Below are 18,544 nucleotides of genomic sequence, written 5' to 3' on the forward strand. Positions count from 1 at the left end.
TCTATGGATTTTAATGGATTGTATGAGATTTTCATTTTTTGCGGATTCTTGATAAAATGTCGCAGAGTTGATAGGATTTAGGTACAATGCTTCAAAATCCCATTGATTTTGGTGGGATTTCAAAAAACTTAAAATACACTGAAGAATGCCACAAAATCCCATTTTATGAAATGAAAAAAAAAATCCATCAGCATTTGAATACCATCAGATTTTAATGGATTTTAAATAATCCCAATTGAATACTACCGGATTTTAAAGCATAATTTAAAATCCCAATTGAATACCACCGGATTTTGTAGCATAATTTGAAATCTCAATTGAATACCTCAAGATTTTAATGGATTTCTAACAATCCCAATCGAATACCCTCGGATTTCATGAATGCAAAAAAATGCTTTAAAATCCCAATCCAATACACCCCTCTAAATTTTGATAGAAAAACACAACAGTAAAATTTAGTTCAACATGGTTTTGCAGAGGACTTCCAGTTAAAAGAGCTGGCAATTAATAATTTAGGTTTTGCTTTCAGCATTAATCTTCTCATGTATATTTGACAATTATGCAGGGGAACAGCGAATGGAGTGATTGGCAGTCTACAGCTTTGCAGGAGCTTAATGTGGTCGAGAATGTTAACAATTGGGCTTGTCGGTATGCTTCTTTTGACCATCAATATGGCTGTAAGCCTGTAACTGTATTTGTCCCATGGCTTTGCCTTTTGCATAGGATCTTTACTTCGGTAATTTGGTTTGACTTGTTTACTCCGTTCATCAGACAGCAGTATGGGTTTTAGGGTGTCTCTGGTATTCTTCCTGGATTATAATTTTGATTTGATTCCATGTAGATTGCCTAGATTGTTGGTAGATATATTGCATGTACTCTTTACTTCTGTTTACTTGAATTGCCTTGTGTCACTTGCAGAAGGACACTACTTTGGGGCATTTCATTTTTTACTGTAAATTATGAAAATGTTTAAGTCTAGGTTCTTTCTCCCCCAGCCCCCCTCCCTTGTTTATGAATCTATTTAACAACTTGGTAACTGCCCCCAAAATCAATGTGATAATTCGGAATAAGATATAGAGCCAATTATTGGAGACATAATTTTATTTTAACGCCAAAAATTATTTTTAATACTAAATTAGAGGAATAATCCCTCTATTTTAGCCCGATGAATCATTGGACTTGCTTTTGCATAACATATGTTCTATTTCTAAAGGAAGATCGAACACACTTGATCACTTGGGAAGGATCATCTTCATGTGGATTATCATATAGAAAATGTCAAACATGAATACTTTTAGATTATTCAAAATATCAGTTACACCTCATACCTAACATGTCAAGACAAATTAAATGGCTTTGAAAAAAAAAACAATGTTCATGGGTTGACCCCATACCAAGTCTTTCTTCACCTTCCGGTCTTTTTGCTCAAATCCAATTTTTGATCATTTTCCTCTTCATCTTTTTTGTTGATAGTTTGTTTTTCTTTTCACTAAGTCTTCCTATTTTTATTGTGTATCCGCCTTGTTAAATTTGTAAAATTTACTGTGAATAAATGGCTACTGTGATTTCTCAAACTTCCCAGACTTCTGTTTCATATTCAGTGGCTTCTAATAGTTCTCAGATACAATCCTCTGTTACTAGCTGGGATGTTTTTTTGAGCTTCCGGGGTGAAGACACGCGATTTAAGTTTACCAGTCATTTGTATGCTGCCCTACAGGGTCATGGAATCCGAACATTTATGGATGATCCTGAGCTACGTACAGGAGAAGTAATATCAGCAGGGTTGCTCCAAGCTATTCAAGAATCCAAGACATATATTATTGTCCTCTCTGAAAATTATGCTTCTTCACCGTGGTGCCTGGATGAGCTCGTAGAGATCTACAAGTGTTATGAAAGAATGAAAAGATTGGTAATTGTTGTGTTTTACAATGTTGATCCATCTGCCGTAAGGCAACAAACCGGGAGTTTTAAAAAGGCTTTTAAGAAACATGAAACCTGTTCTAAACCTGGTTGTTTTAGAAAAGCTTCAAAAGAGCGTCGAATCCGCTCTGCTGCTAAGATGGACAAAGTAAAACAATGGCGCCTTGCACTGACAAATGTTGCTGGCTTTTCAGGAAAATCTATATCTGCAAAAAGGTAATTCAGACTGCAGACACTCCATATAATAGTTTTTCTACATAGTGGTTAAAGTCTGAGATTCAGACTTCTGTAAATACACAACCCACGTTGTTTTAACAATACACTCTTGTAACTTTAGTATTGATAAAACACTCATTGCAGGTCTGAAAATGCAAATCTAATGTATAATAGAGTTAATTACAAAACGCATCCTCTCAGTTTAGGTCAATTACAATTATTACCTAAATTTTAGATAATTGTAAAATGCATTCTTTAACATAATTTAACGTTATATGTTGACCCTTTTGGCCCATTTTTGTTTGTTTTTACCTATCACTATCTTAAATTAGAAGGGTAAAATAAACTTAAGAGCCTATAACATTAAATTTTAGTTAATTCTTATTTCACCCTTTTTAATTTCTGTGAATGGTCAAAATAGACAAAAATGGCCAAAAGGGTTCAAGGTGAGGCGTCAAAGAGATTCATTATACAATTATCTAAAGTTTAGGTGATAAGTGCGCGCTATTGGTCTGAACTAATTACTAACGATATGCGTTTTGCAATTAACTCAATAGAAGAATCGCATTGCAGGTCTGAAGCTGATATTATCAACGAAATTATTGATGTGATTCTACGCCACGTAAATCTAAGAACTTTGGATGTAGCCAAATATCCCATTGGGTTGGATTCTCGTGTTAAAGGCATAGCAGAATCGTTGAACACCAGCAGAAAAGGTGTCATTAAGATCGGTATATATGGTATGGGTGGAGTGGGCAAAACAACTCTTGCTAAAGCTCTTTATAATCAACTCTTGCTAGGAAGCTTTCAGGGCAGCTGTTTCCTAGCAAATGTCAGCGAGGTTCTGGAGACGGCAAAAGGCCTAGTGTCTTTACAAGAACAACTTATTAATGATGTTCTTAAAAATAATAAAAAAATCGAGGTACACAATGTTGAAGAAGGAACTATGTTTATAAGAGAGAGAATTTGTTCCGCAAAAGTTCTGATTATTATTGATGATATAGACAACCTTAAACAGTACGAATCTCTGGCCGGAGTACCATTTGCTTCTGGGAGTGTAGTTATAATAACTACGAGGGATGAAGAGATACTAGATAAGATTGAAGTGGAACCCAGACATCGATACAGGGTGAATGAATTGGATGATGCTCAGTCACTTGCATTATTTACCAAACATGCATTTGGCAATGCTAAGCCAAATACCAGTTTGATGGTATATTTTGAAGACATTTTACGTCATGCTGGTGGGCTTCCACTAGCTCTTGAGGTTTTCGGCTCCAACTTGTTTAACCAGTCTGAGGATGGATGGAGATGGTTCAGGGACAGACTGAAACGAGTTCCCATTGATGATGTTGCGAAAAAACTTATGATTAGCTTTGATGCTCTGAAACTAATTGATCCTCTGTTGCAGGATATTTTTGTGGACATCGCTTGTTTTTTTGTAGGATGCAAGAAAAAAGATGTTGTTGGAATACTGGAAACTTGTTATACGTTCGTGAATCATAATATCGACGTTTTAAAGAAGAAGTGTTTGCTAACAATTAATAATGAAGATGAGTTGGGGATGCATGATCTGCTTCAGGATATGGGACAGGAAGTTGCTCGTAACGGCTCTTTTAATGAGCCTGGAAAACATAGCAGATTGTGGGAATTAGAAAATATATATGATGTGTTGAAGAAGGACAAGGTAATCTAGATATTCTTTCAGATGACTTCAGATAGTACTAAATCACTCTATATGCATGTAAAATGAAATTTGCTCACAACATGTAACATTTTTGTCACCCTGTTTTTAGAATACCAATGATCATCAACTTTTCTTATTTTCACATGTCCGCGTGTCAGGGAACAGAAGCAATCAAAGGTATCATACATACTGATATTCAATATCAGGATACGCTTGAGGAAGTATCAATCACTACAAAAGCATTTAAAAGGATGAGTAAATTGAGATTGCTTTATCTCAACAATGTAAATCTGACTGGAAGCTTTGAACAAGTATTTGAAGATCTGAGGTGGTTCTTTTGGGGGTTTTGTCCTTTAAAGCATTTACCTCTTGAATTTCATCCGCAAAAACTTGCTGTTCTTTTGTTGCCTTATAGTGGAATTCGAACCTGGGAGCTTGATACGGTAGATGCCATGTGTATATTTCTTTCCTAAATGACAATATATTTGATAGGCCTCATTAACTTCACCCAATTGCATCTATTTTACAGGTTTTTGAAAAGTTAATGACTCTAGACATGTCGTATTCTCTGCATTTAAGTGCGACTCCAGACTTTACCAGGACGCCATATCTTGAAACCTTAATTCTTGAGGGATGTGAAAACCTGGTGGAGGTTCACATATCAATCGGAAGTCTGGTTAGACTTGTTTCATTGAATTTGTATGACTGTAAGAAGCTAAGAAGTCTTCCGGACACCATTTGCAACTTAAGAGCGTTGGAAGTTCTTAGTATTGGTTACTGCAGTAGTCTCGAAGCATTACCTACAGAATTAGGTAACATTAAATCTCTAAAAGAGCTCAACGCAAAGGGACTGACTATTTGTAAGTTGCCAGATTCAATTGGACATCTAAGGAAGCTTGTTAAGCTGGTATTGAATTATACTGAGAACCTTGAAACTCTTCCAGACAGCATTTGCAACTTGAGATCATTGGAAGTTCTACGCGTTTCAATTTGCAGTAGAAGGGAAGCATTGCCTACAGAATTAGGGAACATTGAAACCCTAAAACAGCTCGATGCCAGGGGACTAAACGTTTCAAATTTACCAGATTCAATCGGACGTCTTAGTAACCTTGTCAAACTAAATTTGAGTTCCAACCTGTACATTGAAACTCTCCCGGACACCTTTTGCAACTTGAGAGCATTGGAGGTTCTAAGTATTGACAATTGCAGATTTCTGGAAGCACTGCCTATAGATTTTGGAAATGTCGAATCCCTGACAAAGCTAAACGCGGAGAGACTAACTATCTTGAAATTGCCAGACTCAATAGGAAATCTTGGTAAGCTTGTCGAACTGAGATTAAGTTATAACTTCAACCTTGAAACTCTTCCCGACACCATTTGCAACCTGAGATCACTGGAGATCCTGGACATTACTAGATGTGAAAAGCTAACAACATTACCAGATCAGCTGTGGCAGCTGTCGAGTTTAAGGGAGCTAGAAGCACGAGGAGCAATTATGTTAAAAAACCTCCCGGTTATAGAATCAAGCCAAACGGCCTTATCATTGCAAATGCTGAATTTATCCGAGACTCCCGTCACTGCCCTGCCATCTGGTATTAGTCAGCTATCGAAACTGGATTATATCGATCTTACGAATTGTCGTCAGCTGTGGTCCATTCCAAGATTTCCTGCAAATGTTAAACAGATATGGGCAGCTGGTTGCACATCTCTGAAAAGACTACCAAATCTATCCAATTTGAAACAGCTGGAGATTTTAGAACTAAGGCATTGTACTGGTTTGACAGAGATTCAAGGCTTAAAGGAACTCCATTCTATAAAAAGACTTGATTTGCCGGGCTCCAACTCATTTCTTCTCACATAAACTTGTTCTTTTTAATTTCAAATACTTATGACTATTCGTTCATGTGTTTGATCTGTAACAGTCTAACAGATATTATTTTTTGAACAATTGTCACGAATGAGCCAAATGCTATTGGGTCCGAGTTTGTTATTGAGCCTGATTACAAAGTGGATTAAGAGTAAAAAGCTAGGCCCAAGAATAGTCACCTTCTTGCCGTAGTCTTGTACTATATATTGCACATCGTGTCATTTTTATGATTATGAAATGGAATGAATGCTTTTATCTTTTATTTTCTCTGCAACTTTTCCTTTTCAGTACTCTTCTTTTATGTTCAGTAGCTTAAGTTGCTAGTTCAAGTTGTCAAGATCATGACAACAATCTATCAGTTCTTATATGTTGGGTTTGGTTGAGGAGAATGGAATGGAATGAGTAAAAATACTTGAAATTAATAGAGATAGGAAGAAAGTTTTGAAAAAAATTGAGGAAGTGCAAAATTGCTATGATGAGATTTGAGAAGAAATTGAGAATGAGAGAGAATGGAGCATTCCATCTCAAATTGAAGGTGTGATATCTAGCACATGAGGTAAGGAATGGATGGGAGGAAGGAATGAAATTTCTTAAAAATTTTCCATAAGATAGTTCATTTTTCATTTCATTCCTTCCGGAATCATTCACCCCAACCAAACACAACAATATTGTTCATCTTAATATATAGGTCGGAATCAATACAAACAACACATTAGAGTATTTTTTTTCTTCTTGACAAATTTGGCTTATAGCCTTATAAATTAGTATGTGTGGGACAACAGAGGATAAATTCTTGACCACTTGAGATATCCAACCTTGCTCACACAACAGAGTATTTTGTTGAAAATCAAATCAAGAGACAATACGGCCTTCAAAGCCACGGTTGCGTAAAAAGATCATTTCAAAACGCAAGTTTCGCTTGCGTTTAGAGTAAAACGCAACTTCGATTGTCATTTACCTCAATTTTATATAAAAATTCAAAACGGAAGTTTAAATTTGTGAAAATTTTAGAAGTTACTACATTTGTCACTATTTATTTCTGTACAGTTAAAAAACACGCATTTCAATTTTTTTAAAAAAATTCTTGTTAATGTACAAAAATTTAAATATTAATTAATCAAACTATATGTAAACAATTGAGCAATTGAGCAGGACATAGAAGCATATATCAATAATCTCGGGGATGGAGCCTGAAAAATGGAAGGGATCAAGTTAGTTTCGATCTGAAAACATTTTTTCTATACGGAGTATTATTTTCCGAAAGGTATACAAAATGATACTTGAGTTTAATACAGATCTGAAAACCTTTATTCTATATTGTTTTTGTTTCCGATAAAAATACAAAATTATACTTTGATGGAGATGATAGTAGGTTTTTAACAGTGGCAAACATACTAGCGGGGCACTAATCGGTTCACTTATTTTAACAAAAAATGAAAACCTGGTTGCTTATATATTGGGGAAAGAGCTTTGTAGTTCCCAGTCAAATGATTTTAAACAGGTTTTTCTTCAAGTCTCTCTTCACACCATGGCTTGGACCTTCTGGCTGAAGGAGCATCTCGATTTGATTAGGTATATTGAGGGACAAAACGAAGTATGTTCTTCATAGTAAAAACGACAACTGCCATATAGTTGAGGCTTTATACTAGGATATATGTATGTCAATATATATACACAATCTGATAATCTTTAACTTAGCGTATTGCATCACCTGAGCACACCTCTGATCTGAAACTCAGCAGAATATGTGGGCTAGTGTAAAATATTACGTCAGCGACAACCATATTTTCATGAGCATGAGCTCATTACATCATAATTTGACCCCTCGTCTCATCGGAGAGAAAGAGGTGTTACTGCACAAATCTCACTCAATTACCATAACTACTGACCTTGACCTTCCTTCCGACGTCAATATGAGAACTATGCTTCATGACCTAACTTTGGCAAGACGAGCCCTTATTGCCTCTAGTTCTTCCTCATCATCAGCACCTTCTTCCTACATATTCGAAACACAAGACCCCATGAAAAATCAGTTCTTTGATATGGTCAAGAAAAACAGTTTGTCTAAGTGATTTTCGTGATGAGAATGATATTCCCATTTTGCAGATTGTATAAATGTTTTTCCGGTAAAGTAACAAGTACCTCTGCATCTTCAACAGACTGAGCAGGTTGCTTTAGTCTCTCTCTTCTGGCTGCTTCTGGAAGTTGTGCAGCAGTTTCGCCAGCTATTGCTGTCAAGACCTTGTCAATTTCTTCTTCAGTCTCCTCTTCAATATCCTCTGAATCAAGTGCAGAATCGAGAGAATCATTCACCATTTCTTCTATTACGCCAGCCTGCGAAAATGTAACCGGATCAATCATAGACTCAAAAGCAATAGTAGAAAACGAAAAAGATAAAGACAATTTGTTGACAACGAGACTTACATCTGAATTCCAAACTACTACAAGTGTGATACCACAATTACACATAGTAACGACTAACGAGCATCAAAATTAATAAAGCTGATAATTGCATTATATCAGGTAGCTTTAAATGGTCAAGCAGAAAAAACTAGGATATACAAAAAGTTGAGGAAAAACAAACAGATAAAGAGGAAAATAAAGCTGTTCAGTTATTATCCAAGGCGTTGAATTTTTTGAAAGGGATTAAAAAACAAAACCTCGATAATATATCCAAAAATCCATATCATCGTGGAAAAAGAAACTAAATCAAGCACAAACTATTGAATTTGAATGATATGAATCAACAATCGAGAACATGATCCCCACACATAAATTTTATAGAAATTCCAATACGAGTATTACATAAAAAATACGTATAATACAGTTCCTAGCTTCACACACATGTGTATCTGTGACATACCACGTACACGTGGATGTGTGAGCATATAGTAGGCCACGAGTTTGCAAGTGATGAGGCAAGTGAAGGGTGCAACAAAGTATTGTAATTATCAAACCACTCATAATAACATCAATGTGGATACCACCTCCACGTAATTAGTGCAACACTGTCCCACATCAAACATGTGGGACCTGATCAGAATATTAGACTTCTCAAGCAAACCACATAAAAGAATAATTAATAGGGAGGATGCTGTCATTTGGGGGCTTATGGTTAACCCGAATCTGTTGCACTTTGGACAGTATAGCAAGCTTAATTTGGATTAGTATTTGTAGTTCAACCCAGTTTTTTAATTTAAAGTTGCTATGTAATAATTTAACCAGTGTTTCACAACTAGGAATGCAACTATGTGAGGCATGTACAGAGAGAGGTAGTGCGAATATAATCTATTTATAGAAATAATATAACAAACCTTTGTCATTTCTTTGCTAAATTCTTGCATAGTGACAGCCACTTCAGGGGCCTTCATGAGGTTATTGACAATTTTCATAACTTCAGCGCTCTTGGACAAATGTCCCACTGTACGTGCAATGGCTGCAGAACAATGGAAGTGTAAACTGTAATCAACTTTAAGAGCTCACATATATGTTCGATAAGTGATTTCTTTGTAAATACAGCAACATCTAGCACAATCAAAAAGATAGAAATCATTTTCGTAAACTAGTACATTACAGAAACAATTCATCATATAATCTTACACATCTTGGTAGGGAAGGGCCAAGTGATGAGATTATAGTACTCTTGCTAACTCCGAGCTTTATAAAACCCCTTTTTGAGGTAGAAAGTATCAATAAATATAATAATCAAACAATAACGTTCACAGTCACACAATATCGTACTGACACCTTCTGTAAGAGCCAAAAGATGTTTTTTCCAAGTCAGGCTCGGAATCAGAATCCAGTAATGAACTGCTTAGATCTTTTCGTCCACAAGTCAAAAAATGTTACAGTCCATGTGTGTGTGTGGCTACATAATCTATGAGGTAACGGCCATTATATGCTAGATAATAAGATACCAATATATAAGCTATCAACAGACTTTTATCATAGGCAATTTATTTAATCACTTTATTTACAAAATGAATGATAGGTCTTACACGTACACACATGACAAATATAAAATGCACATAAATAAACAAAAACAGGGATGAAGACGAATCTAATAAATTAAATTAGTTATGCAATTAATGTACTTATTAAATTACTTAATTATTAGTTAATTATTTAACTAGTGGAGAATGCTTACATTATTTAACTAGTGGAAATAAAATCAGTGTTGCAAAAAGCGCAAATCAGTTCTAAGCGGCATGAGGACCTTCTAGCGCTTAAGCGGTAAAGCGGACGCTTAAGCAGAATTTTAAGCGGGTCAATAAGCGGATTAATTAAATATAATTAAATATTTAGTTATGATATTAAATATTTAAAAATAATATTATAATGTGTTAAGAATATGCATTTGTATTATTTTTGATAAAATATATTTTTTAATTTTATAATATAATTATGATTTAAGTTATATTATTGAAAAATTAATATTTCAGAATTATTTTTTAAAAAAAATTAGCAAGTCAACATCATTTTGACCGCTTAATTACCGCTTAATCCGCTTAATTATCCGCTTAATTGTCCGCTTAATTTTCAAAAACGCTTAATCTCCCGCTTAGTACAAAATCGAAGCGCTTTAGGGCCGATTCCGCTTAGGCGGCCGCTTAATTGGCCGCTTAATGCGCTTTTTACAACATCGAATAAAATATCAGTGTTGTAGGAATGCTTGGATTTTTTTAACATTAGTCCTGACAAGTGCAGAATACTAAAACGTTGTCTTCAAGTAAGCTATATAATATTTATGTGAAGGCCACTTAGATATATATATATATATATACACACATGAATGTTTGAATATATATATGTGGTGATCACCATAGAACATCGTATGAACATGGCAGTGCCTGGCAACATTTATATGCAGGAAAAAAGAAGAGAAAGAATCAAGTAACGCGTCACTATGTTCTAAGAAAACATTTGACCAAAATCAAATGCAAAAGTGTGAAGACAAACATACCAACACTTTCTCCAAGGTGCATTGATATTGAATTTAGTTGAGCCTTGTTTTCATAAAGGCGATTCACAGTTTTTCTAGATCGAATAATCTCTTTCGCAAGTGACTGGAAATTTGACAAGAAGAAACATATAAAGTAAGATAACCAAGAAGATAAACAAACATTAACTGCAATAGCAACCACATATAAAAATAAAATAAAAACACTAGTTTTCCTGGAGATCCGGATATCAAAATTTAGCATTAAATTCACTATTTGTGTGGGTGCGGGTGTGTGGCATGAGGTAATGACCTAGTCTTAGATATCATAAGGGAGCTGCCATCCCAAGGTCCTGAACTCATGACATATATATTTTGCTTGGGGAGAATACTCTGTAGTGAGATGTTTACAAAAGCTTTTAAAGCAAGGATTGTAAAAAAACACTGAATATTCAATCACTTGCGGCAAATCTCTGATGTAGAACAATACTATGACGATTTCGAAAGGGCACAGTACGTCAGTTTTAAGTAACATTCGAAGTATTGCAAAGATATATATTGTTGAGAACTTTGTGAACGATAGCAAGTTGACACTAGGAGGTCAGTCGGGTGATCAACGTACGGATGCCTATCAAGACTAGCCAGACACTATGAACAGCCAATTTAAAATTTTTACCGGAATATATTTAGATGGCACAGGGGTGAACTTAGAAATCTCGCCACATAGTTGCTCAGACTAGTACCTTCATATCCAATTTCCTTGCTATACCTAACTATCACAGGCTCAAAGCACTAAACCAGTCTTTCCGACTGACCCTACTACTTGGGTGGTGACTGCCGCTACGCCTAGATCACTCACACGGGAGAGAGAGAGAGAGAGGCGGGGGGGGGGGGGGGGGGGGGGGGGGACTCAGTAGTTAGATTTTGAGTAGCGACAGGAATTTTCCAATAAATGAATGTAGAAAATCTCAAAATTCCAAAACCAAAACTACAAAGCAAATGTGAAAGATACTTGTAAGCATTCAGAGTCTTTCTCTCCCTATGTTTTACTCGGACTCGGGTACGGAGTGTCGGACACGACACATATCCGAGTGTCGGACTTGGGAACTTTGAAAATTGGGAACACGGGGACACTGTCCTATTTTTAGACATGGGTACGAGGGCACATCGTAGTATACTAATAAACAAGTATAGTAAGTTAGACATCTTAACAAAAAGTAACAATACAACTGAACTTAGACATGATTTTTTAGGGGATTTTGCAAATTAGGTGTCTTTTGTACTTTAATCTCATTCTTTCTTCTTTCTTTTTTCTCACATATTTCTTTTGACTTGTAGGTTTTACTCATATTTGATTTTTAAATTGGTCAAAGTATCCACATTTTAGTCGAAGGATCCTACACGAAATAAGAGTCATGTCCGAGTGTCCGACACGGGTACTGCAACCTAAATAGAAGAGTCGGAGTAACATAACTCTCTACTTTTCTTTCCCCTACACTTCATCCAAACCACTCTCCAAACTACTTCATTTCCTGCTGCAAGTGTCTTCACTGCTCTAGGAATCACCTCACATATTCAGAATCTCCTTAATTTTTACAGGGATCTACTAATATTTCTATGGTTTATTAGCCTGTTCGTGACTGAAACACTAATACCAAGTAACAGTATTAACAGCTGAAAAACTGGTTAAGAGACAATTATCAAGAAACTAAGAGAACGGGGATGAGATAATTAATTCTACCACATAAATTTCGTGCTTTCTCAGACATTTCATTCGATTCCTCAGGAACATAATACAATATAAGCATCATTCAAAAGAAACTGGATGGTACCAAAGTAATCTATATGACACAACTCTAAAGTTCAAAGACTACAGTATAATGCATTCACATCATCTCAGGGAACTACTTATTGTATCACTATTGTCCCCATACCATGGACTCTAATATTACCATAACTAATATCAATCTGTCCCTCTTTCTTCCACAAATAATGCTAATCTATTATTCAATAAATTCTTCCAGAACTATTATAGAGTAAACACCTTGATATCCTTTTCTACTATATATATATATAAACAACTTCAATAACAAACTATCAAAAGAACCCACAAAATACATTGTCCACAGAGTACAAGCAAACCATGACACTTGATTGGCTCCAATCTTTCCTAAACCGACTATTTCATCTTAAAAGACCCTTCCTTGAACCTCACACATTCATTTTCAACAAATTTGAAGCAACCAGACATTAACACAAATCACAAACACAAACACGACCCGAAACCCGAAATTAACACCTTCAACAATAATGTACAAAAACACCACCAATACCTTAGCAGACCCCATATCATTTCTCTTCGCAGCTTCCTTAATCGCTTTCTGCACATTTTTCTCTTCTCTCTGAATATCTAAACCAACCCATTTCCCATCAAAAACACAAAAAATCAAATTGGGGATCTAAAAAACACACACAAAATCAAAACCCATACCTCGAATTTGGCGATCAACATTAAGACACTCTCTACGGAGCCGCCGCTGCCACTCTCTCAACTGCTTTTGTGGCTCTACTTTCGGCTTCAACATGCTTCTCACTTTCTCCATCTGTACCAACACTATCAAATTCGCAAAAAAGATTGTTGTGGGTCGAGATTATTTTGTGAAAGGAACCTCGTAGATTAAAAATCTTGATGTTTGAGTGGTAAAGATCTGATCTTTATATTTGTATGAATATTGTACGTGAAGATCGAAAATGGAAGAAGATGAGCAACTAAAATGTTGTTACCGAACTTTGACTTAAAAGCCAAGTCTCTGCTTTCTTTTCTTTATTCTGTTTTTGTGTTTCATCCCACAATCCAACAATTTAGATTTCTTATCCTCCCTCAACTTCTTTATAAATTATCGAATTTAAAGTTTTTGTTAAATGACTTTACTTTTTTTAATTATATAACTATATTTACCTTTTTTTGGTAAAGATAGTTAATTATAGTATTAAATATATATTTACTTAAAAATCTTAAATATTTTTAAATAATAAAAGAAATTTAGAGTAGGTGACCTAAAAAATAGAATTTTATGTTAATTTTTGTAGCATATACAAAATATGTGAGTTTTATTTTTAAGTTAATTTTTGTGTTTTAATAGTTTAATTATAAGTTCATCGTAGTATTTCATGATTTTGGTCGGGTGGTTATTTAAATTTCTCTTAAAATTATAAAAAGAAAATATGATTTGAGTTAAGAAAATGTTTGACTAATATATCGATTCTTAATAAAAGAAAAATCAAAATCTAGAAATAAAAAACTAAAAGTGTTAACGGAGAAAACTGGTAGGTTAACAAAGATGAGGTTCACGGCGTGATCAAGATTCTTGTTGGCGAGAATGTAGGAAGTGGTTGGTTGTTTGTTATGAATACGGCTGCAATTGTAAGCAAAGGGTTCTAGATTGCTAACTGGAATAGCTCTCAAGAATGGTCGATGCCTACAATCTGCCTACGTACCCCTATTTATAGGGGATCAAGCCGGCACGTAGTTCTTTATCCTAAGAGACCCATGTGGGCTGGGCCTCCCCTTCTAGAATCTTCCTCCCGAAAGGGGCCCAATACGATGAGGCCTAGCCCTAGAGCTTACCCCAAATGCATGGACACTACCCTACTCCTCGACAGGGACAACCCGTCAGACTACAGAGATAGGACCTTCCAGGGTGTGTATTCTCTTCTATCCTCTACCTCCCAAGGAGGATAACCCCTCAGACTACAAGGTAGGGCCTTCAACGACTTAACAGTAGGATCTACTTATGTTCAAGGGCGTCCCCCTAAACAAGAAGCATCTCCTTCTGCCCTTCTAAATTATAGTGGACCAAACTATCCTCAGCAAGTGGGCGCGCCCAGAAGATAGAGCGCGCCCTATCTTTTGACAGGGTCACTTCGAAATCGTGTTGATCTTGACTCTCCTGGCCCAAATTGCTCACAAACTGTGCGATTCACTAGATATGGCATACTGATCCGTAGAATGTGTACTTGCACAAAGCTCGCAAACAGTATGTGGCTGATGAACTCCCAAGTTAGCCAAAGAATCCACCTTCATAGTCAGAGCCTTAAGCTGAGCAGCTATAGCTGTAGCTATATCTACATTCAGAATTCTTACTACCTTGCCTTGTGGTAGTCACTGAGTTGGGTTTTGATAATCATTAGCAGACATCATCACGATCAACTCATAATCTTCATCATAGCTTTTAGCCCATAAAGCTCCACCTGATGCTGCATCTAGCATTGGTCTGGACTGAGCTCCCAACCCATTGTAGAAGCAATTGATAACCATCCAATCAGGCATTCCATGATGACACTTCCGAAGCATCTCCTTGTAGCGTTCTCAAACTTCACATAAAGATTCGTCAAACTGCTGAGAAAATTGAATAAGAGCATTCCTGATTGCAGCTGTTTTGGCCATATGAAAGAACTTGGTGAGAAATTTCTGAGCCAGATCCTCCCATGTCGTAATGGAACCTCCTGGTAGAGAATGCAGCCATCCTTTAGCTTTATCCCTCAGAGAGAATGGGAAAAGCCTAAATTTCACAGCATCAGAAACACCATTGAACTTGAAAGTATCACAGATCTCGATGAAATCCCTAATGTGTATGTTAGGATCTTCCTTTAGAGCACCCCCAAACTGGACTGAATTCTGAACCATCTGGATAGTGCCCGGTTTTATTTCAAAAGTGTTAGCCGCGATGGCTGGCCTGACAATGCTAGATTGGATGTCATTGATTTTCGGCTGAGAGAAATCTTTCAATGCCTGAAACACACAAAAATGAAATAAAATAGTGAGAAAAGAACCGAGTCAGTGAACTTTAACGACCACTGATGACAAGCACATAAACTAAAATTAACATCGAGTCCCCGGCAGCGGCGCCAAAAACTTGTTCGCACAAGTTATCTATTGAGATTACATAGGACACTGTGAGATGGTTAAAATTACACCACGAATCATGTATGTCACATGTATAAACCTATGCTCGCATGGCAAGTTCTAAATCCCTATATCCACTTTCGCATTCAATAGAGATTAACAAACAACATAGATGTTAGCTACGCATTAAAGAAGAATAAGCACAACCATACGAGGAAATCAAATATTCATCACACAAATAGTTTAGGGAAAATCAACTACTGAAATCCATAGATGAATCCGTTAGAATCCCATGACAACGATTAGTTCATAATCAAACGACTAGTCATCATGGGTTCGAATGTATACATGATAGGAATAAGTCTAAAACAATACAAAAGAAACGAGATCAAGGTTTAGAAAACAAATCCGAAACAAGCATCCAAAAGTATCGCCTAATTAGAAGAAGACAAAGAATAATATGTAGAACTAGGTCTTCTCCTCCGTAGCCGTCTTGTGCTCTCCAGACTTCTTCTCCCACTTGTTCGGGCTTTTTCTTTTGAGAATATTTCATATTTAAGTGTCCTACTTTGACCGGGTCAGCCGCTAATCCAAATTGGGGTCGAAAAAAGAATTTCCCACCAGAGGGGCACGCTACAAGGGCAGGCCCTGGGCGCGCTCCCAGGCTCCCCCAAGACGCGGGCGCGCCGCCCAGGGCGCGGGCGCGTTGCCCCCTTCCCTACCGTCAACTCTGTCGTCGGCGTGGTTTCTGTCGCCTTCCAACCACCGTATAAGTCCGGAATAGTCCATCTTTCCTCCGTCTAGCTGTTCTACACACATAATCACATCAAATATACCAAATACTTGAGGTCAAATCATCAATTTAAGTCGAAACGAAGGCATTAACCGCACCCCGCTCGACCCCGATCCGATCCCCGCTCCGTTCGGATCCGGGAATCTGGGAATTTCTCGGGATTGCGACCGGCCGACAAAGTTTTATAAAAATTTCGGGGATCGGATCGGGGCGCGGAGACGGCACTAATCCCCGACCCCGATTATATATATGTGTAAATAATAATATATTTATATATATTATACTAAATAAATTGTTTAAAATAGATATCTTTAGTAATATTATTAAATTAATAAATAACTTTTATATTTATTGATCGATTATTATTATATTATAATGGAATATATTTTATAATTTTAAAATTATACTTTATTCTTATTATAAACCAATTTTAATATGATTTGATCTTAAAAATATGAGATAATATATTTTTTTAGTATATCATGAGTTAGTAGTGTGTTGTTTTCTTAGAGAGTATATTATATATTTTATTTTTGTTTATTAAAAACTAAATTTACTCGAATTCTCGCAGATTCCCATCCCGGTTCGGGCAGGGATCATGGAGGAAAAATATCCCCATTCATGATTAGGGCAGGATTGGAAATATATATCAAAATCGGGATTAGAGATGGGAATAGCACCCCGACCCCGAAGTGCCTCCGTGCACATAAAAAAAAAAAAAAAAGCAAGCCACAACTTGCCACCATCCCAGCATTTGTTTGTAGGGAAAATAGATTTTTTTTTTTACCATCCAACTTATTATTTATTTAGAAACCTACCACTGAAGTATAACTTTTTTCTTTTTTGTCACTAATGTTAGGTTCGGATTTTTTTTTTGTCACTAACGTTAAGTTCGGATATGATTATTAACACTATGTTATTCTTTTTAGTATTATTAAAATATAGTGGTAGTCTGCAATATAATGCAATACAATGGTGATCTGATATGTGTCTGTATCTTTATATGTAGTACTTCATATGTGTCCCAGGTAGTTTGTGAAAGTTTGAATTTTTTTTACTCAGAAAGGAAATCCCAAAATTAAGTTATGGAACTATATTTTATAAAAAGTGGGAACCTTAAAATACGTGCCAAGTAGTGTTAAAGAACTATAAATAAATGAGATGGACGGAGGGAATAATAATGACATAAATGAGTGGTAAAATCAGGAAAATTATAATTGGAATTCTAAAAATTCATTAAATTATCAATATGTAATCAATGATTTCAAACAATTTATCATCTACAATCAATTCTCAAGTAAAATTGAGTCAAATGATACTATATTTTTACGGAGTCTTAAAATAATTTATAAAACTAAATTTTTTAGCTTCTTAAAATGCGTGTTAAACTCTCGTACTTCAAGGTAAACTACCCATGGGACATATAGATGACTATATATAATGTTATAGACACAGATCATATCATCGTAATATTGCAGACTACCACAATATTTTTTTTAAATATAACATATTGTTAATAATCAAATCAAAACCTAACGTTAGTGACCAAAAAATCCGACCTTTTTTTGAAGGAAAAAAACAACGTTAAATTCAAACATTAAATTTTATTCAGAAAAAATAAAATAAAATAATTTTTGAAACTATATTTTTTAGGAGTCTCAAAATGTGTATACAACTCTCGTCCTCCAAGATAAACTATCTATGATACATATGTAATAATACATATAAAGATATAGACACATATCAGATCACCATAATATTGCAGACTAACACTATATTTTAATAATACTAAAAATAATAATATAGTGTTAATAATCAAATCCGAACCTAACATTAGTGATAAAAAAAAATCCGAACTTAACATTAGTGACAAAAAAGAAAAAAATTTAGTTTAATGATAGGTTTCTAAATAAATAATAAGTTGGGTGACAAAAATATCTATTTTCTCTTGTTTGTAAATGGGTTTTTTTTTAGCAGTAAGAAATCAGTTTTTATCCGCATTCGTGTAACTAAGCATAAATATCTTTAAAATGATTCGAGTAGAAAGTTGATAAAGGTAGAGCATTTTACTTGCGTGACTTCTGTTCGGGTTTACTTGCGTAACTTTACTTCTGTTCGGGTAACACTTTAATTTTTTAATTACTAATTTTTTGAACGGAAATTATCCAGATACTAATATAATTATAAATATAAATTATAAATCACCTTATTCAAAC

At 35.5% G+C, this 18,544-nt stretch overlaps 2 protein-coding genes across 3 annotated transcripts; one reads left to right on the forward strand and one right to left on the reverse strand.

Annotated features, from left to right (window-relative positions):
- Positions 1 to 295: 295 nt before the first annotated feature.
- On the forward strand, positions 296 to 5,952 carry LOC108216193 (disease resistance protein RPV1-like). 2 transcript variants are annotated; one of them, XM_017388887.2, is made up of 5 exons: positions 297 to 648; positions 1,718 to 2,136; positions 2,710 to 3,823; positions 3,982 to 4,266; positions 4,353 to 5,952. In XM_017388887.2, the coding sequence occupies exons 2-5, from the start codon at positions 1,739 to 1,741 to the stop codon at positions 5,682 to 5,684; spliced, it is 3,129 nt and encodes a 1,042-aa protein (XP_017244376.1). In that variant the 5' UTR covers positions 297 to 648; positions 1,718 to 1,738; the 3' UTR covers positions 5,685 to 5,952. The 2 variants fall into 2 exon arrangements, with proteins under 2 accessions (XP_017244375.1, XP_017244376.1); XM_017388886.2 differs by having other exon boundaries at positions 296 to 2,136.
- Positions 5,953 to 7,299: 1,347 nt separating this feature from the next.
- On the reverse strand, positions 7,300 to 13,493 carry LOC108215822 (vacuolar protein sorting-associated protein 24 homolog 1). Its single transcript, XM_017388407.2, has 6 exons — positions 13,121 to 13,493; positions 12,963 to 13,039; positions 10,654 to 10,756; positions 9,005 to 9,126; positions 7,833 to 8,024; positions 7,300 to 7,686 (listed from the first exon to the last, which is right to left on the reverse strand). The coding sequence occupies exons 1-6, from the start codon at positions 13,230 to 13,232 to the stop codon at positions 7,618 to 7,620; spliced, it is 675 nt and encodes a 224-aa protein (XP_017243896.1). The 5' UTR covers positions 13,233 to 13,493; the 3' UTR covers positions 7,300 to 7,617.
- Between the last annotated feature and the right edge of the window lie 5,051 nt (positions 13,494 to 18,544).

This window comes from Daucus carota, chromosome 4 (assembly GCF_001625215.2).
Source record: "Daucus carota subsp. sativus chromosome 4, DH1 v3.0, whole genome shotgun sequence".
NCBI lineage: Eukaryota > Viridiplantae > Streptophyta > Magnoliopsida > Apiales > Apiaceae > Daucus > Daucus carota.